This window comes from Fistularia commersonii, chromosome 2 (genome assembly GCF_037954325.1).
Source record: "Fistularia commersonii isolate RoL2024-O1a breed Wild chromosome 2, RoL_Fcom_v1.0, whole genome shotgun sequence".
Lineage (NCBI taxonomy): Eukaryota > Metazoa > Chordata > Actinopteri > Syngnathiformes > Fistulariidae > Fistularia > Fistularia commersonii.
This window is the reverse complement of record NC_141285.1, coordinates 21,036,387-21,040,687: the sequence shown is the minus strand read 5'-3', so window position 1 is coordinate 21,040,687 and position 4,301 is coordinate 21,036,387. Positions and strand designations below refer to the sequence as shown.

At 50.5% G+C, this 4,301-nt stretch overlaps 1 protein-coding gene across 4 annotated transcripts; it reads right to left on the bottom strand.

Moving 5' to 3' along the window:
• Nucleotides 1-2,021: 2,021 nt before the first annotated feature.
• On the bottom strand, nucleotides 2,022-3,087 carry olig3 (oligodendrocyte transcription factor 3). Of its 4 annotated transcripts, none has more exons than XM_086162346.1 (2): nucleotides 2,875-3,087; nucleotides 2,022-2,820 (listed from the first exon to the last, which is right to left on the bottom strand). In XM_086162346.1, the coding sequence occupies exons 1-2, from the start codon at nucleotides 3,066-3,068 to the stop codon at nucleotides 2,124-2,126; spliced, it is 891 nt and encodes a 296-aa protein (XP_086018472.1). In that variant the 5' UTR covers nucleotides 3,069-3,087; the 3' UTR covers nucleotides 2,022-2,123. The 4 variants fall into 4 exon arrangements, with proteins under 4 accessions (XP_086018472.1, XP_086018481.1, XP_086018489.1 ...); XM_086162355.1 differs by having other exon boundaries at nucleotides 2,881-3,087; XM_086162363.1 differs by having other exon boundaries at nucleotides 2,899-3,087.
• Nucleotides 3,088-4,301: the final 1,214 nt, after the last annotated feature.

Below are 4,301 nucleotides of genomic sequence, written 5' to 3'. Positions count from 1 at the left end.
TCCATTTCCTTTGAAACCAGAACATAATAAACCTTAAGTAATTACCCCGACTCGTGACTATTAACTCGCAAACCGCCGGCTTCCCTTGACAACATCCTCCTCAGTGTTGTGTGGTTAAAAGGCCACTGCAGCTACCCAGCTATTTACACCCCATCTGGCGGCCCCCGCGACGCTCAGACGAGCCCCCTCATTCCTAAAGACAAAAACAAGCGAAGAAGAAGAAGAAGAAGAAGAAGAAGAAGAAGAAGAAGAAGAAGTGTAAAATGAAGTCTTTCACTCCCTCGCAACTTCGCCACACAACTTGCGCTCGCTCCCCCTGCCGATAAGTTACAAAAGGCCTTCTTCTCCCTCTCTGTCTCCCCTTTATTATTTCTTTTTTTTTTTAAATCCACGCTTTTCATTTGCATCGGGCCGTGGAGGGGGGCCTGAATATATAATCTCCCGCATTTAGTAGCCTGTAATCCCGGTGCCTTTCTGTGATGTGATTCTCTCCTCTTGGTCCCACATGAACAATTAACTTGTAATCTCCACAAACATACATTCTGTCGTTGCAGAGATGAGACGCGGGGGGACGCCCATGGGACCCCCGGCGGACAAACCGCTCTGCTCTGCCGAGAGCGGATCAGGGAACAATTCGACGGGGGCTCCATTAGTCTGCGGCCCCGGCCGGCCCTCCTTTCTCCTCCATTGTGGCTGCTCACACACACACACACACACTCACACACATATATATATGTAGAGATATATATATATCCCGTCCCTGCATCTTAGCACACAATGGCACATGTGTGATTGAGGGTGTAAAGTGAGTCTGACTGAAAATACACAAAAAAAAAAAAACAAAAAAAAATGTGCAAGTCAAGATTTGAAAATGGGATTTGTTTTAATATAAATTTGATCAATGCAATCCAGACTGAATTTTTTAAAATTTTGATCCATAAAAACACGTCCTCTTGTGATTACAAATTACAAAAACATTACAAAAAAAATGGAGGATAATGTCCACTGTTATTATCATTAAATTCTCTCACCTTTTATTTTATTTCCCTGTGAGGGCCATTCTTAAAAAAACAAAAACAAACAAAAAAAATTTTTTTTTTCGAATCTGCATCTGTTATTTTGAGTGCAATTATGATAAATAACATAGTTATAAACCGCCCCAGGGTCTCACGCACTGATTTAGGAAAATTATCCCGATTATCTTGATATGAATTGTAAGCAATCGAAGTAAATGTGGAATTTAAATATACATTAATAGATGGGTAAAATAGAACGTGGGTCTGTAAATAGGCCTCAGTTTTATTTTTTTCTGGATGGAGAGTGAGAACGTGCACGAACAGACAGCAGTTTTATATATAAATTAAGAAGCGAGCGCGAGAGAGATAGCAGGAGACGGTGAATACGATCCATAATTTCAGTTTTATTGAAATGTCATCCAGGGATTCTCTGGGCGTTAATAAATATTTCATCAGTCATCGACAATGTACAAAAATAAAGACGCGGGCGTCTCTTGGGCAATAACAAATTCAGCAGTTCAGCAAAAATAAGAAAAAAAGAAATTAATGATAATAACAACAACCATGCTGTGATGTCATCGTCTCCATCATGCACAGAGAAAAAGAAGTTACCACGACATGAATTCCAGTCAATGAAAGAGGCCTCACATTTAAGGATAAATCTAAAAAACTTAGATTATTTTTATTCATTTATTTTAAAATCACATTTCTGCTGGAGCAGGAGTCATTTTGCAAAACATTAAAAATAACAATAATAATAATAATAAATCGTTTTCATACTGGACTGGAGTTTAAAAATCCTTGGTACAAGGCACAGAGAGCATTCTTCGTTTTCACAAAATGACGCCTGTTAAAAAAAAAATAAAAATAAAAATACTCATGCAACCGGCTTCACAATTCGACCCCCCCCTCCTCCCACTTCCACGTGAAACACGCACATCTGGAAAATCTCCCCACGTCCTTGCTACAAGGAGGAAAATAAACCTTTTTTGTGTGTTCTTTTTTTTTTGTCTTCTCATGAACCGAACAAGATAAACGGACGAAAACACCAACATGCGCGCCCCCGACACTTTCCTATTTACACCTGTGCGTGCGCGTACGTGCCCATCATTTCAGGTCGTCCTTGCCCTCCCCCGTGAGTCTCGTCAGGCCGGCGGAGGTGATGGGGATGTGCGGAGGTGGAGGAGGCGGAGGCGGAGGTGGAGGCACCTGGCAGATGGTGCACGGGCACGGCAGGCCCGCCCAGTGCTGGAAGCCGGAACCGAGCTGCAGGGCCGGGGGCGCGGCGGCCGCCGCAGCCGCCGCCGCCGCCGCCGCCGAGCCCTTCATCATGGCGTGCGGCGCACGGATGGAGGAGAGGCCCGGCAGGCCGGAGGAGGCGGAGGAGGACAGCGCGCCGCCGAGCAGCGGGTGCACCTGGTGCACGGCGGCGGCGGCGGCGGCCGCGGCCGCGCTACCGGCGTGCGTCACGGTGCCGCAGTGGAAAGCCGAGTGCTGGCCGCCGTAGATCTCCCCCACCAGACGCTTCATCTCGTCCAGGGAGCTGTTGAGCATCAGGATGTAGTTCCTGGCGAGCAGCAGAGTGGCGATTTTGGAGAGCTTCCGCACGGACGGGCCGTGCGCGTAGGGCATCACCTCCCGCAGGCCGTCCATGGCCAGGTTCAGGTCGTGCATGCGTTTCCGCTCCCGGCCGTTGATCTTCAGGCGCAGCTGGTACATCTCCTCCTCCGTCACCTGCTTCTTCAGCTTGTACTTGTTGCTGCTGGAGCTGGAGCTGCTGGAGCTGGAGCTGGAGCTGCTGCTGCTCCCCACGGACGCGGGCTTACCGTCCGCGGCGGCTCCGGCGGCGACTGCGCGCAGGTGCTCCGGTGCCTTCTGGCGCGGCTCGCCGCCCGGCGTGGATGAGGACACGGGGGAACCCGCCTGGTGGTGGTGGTGGTGCAGGAGGTGGTGGTGGTGGTGATGGTGGTGGTGCGGGAGGTGCTCGCGGAGGAACACGCCGTCCATGTCCGGGGAGGAGGCTCTGCTGCTCGGGCTGGAGTCCGAATTCATCTTACGCCGTCGCGCCTCGGAGTCCGGCGGGGGTTTGGAGGTGGCAGCCGGCCCGCCCCCCCCTCGCTCTCTCTTCCCGGCCCTCCGCAGCTCCCGCTCCCGCCGGAGATGTCGAGTCGCTCCCGGGTCAGCCCGGTGCCTCCCGCTTTTCTGCGTCTCCGTGCACCGCCGCAGCTCAGAGACCCCCCAACTCTCTCTCTCTCACTCTCTCTCTCACTCCTCTCTCTCTCTCTCTCTCTCTCTCTCTTTCTCACTCTCTCTCTCCGCTCCTGCGTTTCTCCGCGGTGAGGAAGACTCCGAAGGCTTTTTATACGCACGGGAAGACAAAAGCAGCTTTCCCTTTTTTTCTCCTCCACAGCGCCCGGTTAGGAGGATGACGTCCCGTCAGGGAGGAGGAGGAGTGTGTGTGTGTGTGTGTGTGTGTGTGTGTGTGTGTGTGTGTGTGTGTGTGTGTGTGTGTGTGGTGCTTGGACTGTCCCGGTGACCGCGAAGTGCAGCCATTCAGTTCCATTGTCGGACACTGCTGGAGGGCGCCGCGCAGCTCCTCCTCTCCTCCTTTCCTCCTTTCCTTTCCTCTCCTCCTTTCCTTTCCCCCTCTCCTTTCCTTTCCCCCTCTCCTTTCCTCTCTTGTAAAACAAAAAAATCTCACATTTTACGCGCGACCGTATTATTTCCAATGCGCACTTTTACGCATCTTTTACGCAACTCCAAAAAGCGACCAGAATTTTAGTTATTGTATTGTATCTTTATGAAATTAATTTTTCTTTTTCAGTTTTTTTCTTTCTGATCAGTCGAAATATGTTTGGTGGGGGGAGAAAAAAGTAAATAAGTGTCGGTCCCTCGGTCTCGCCCGAGGGGACATTTGCTCTCCCGTTCGCAGGGCCCCGGGGGGGCCTCCGCCGGGGGGGAAGCGGGGGGACCGCGCTCCTCTGCCGGCCATATGGCAGCGTGCGGCCGCCGGGGTTTGTCCGGCCGCTCGGCCGCGTCTGGACCTCCATAAAGCTCCTCCTGTGACCCCTTTAGAAAAAAAAAAAAAGGGGGGGGGGGGGATTCACCAATATATTAAGTTCTTTCAGCGATGAAAAGTTATAATTTAATGACTTTTAAAACAATTAAAAGTTTTAAAAATTTTGATCGGACGGATAGCAACTAAATTAAACGTATTATTATACTATTATCACACTGTTACAGGTCGCGTTTCAGCTCCCCGGTTCAGGCATGGAGCCCCAATAT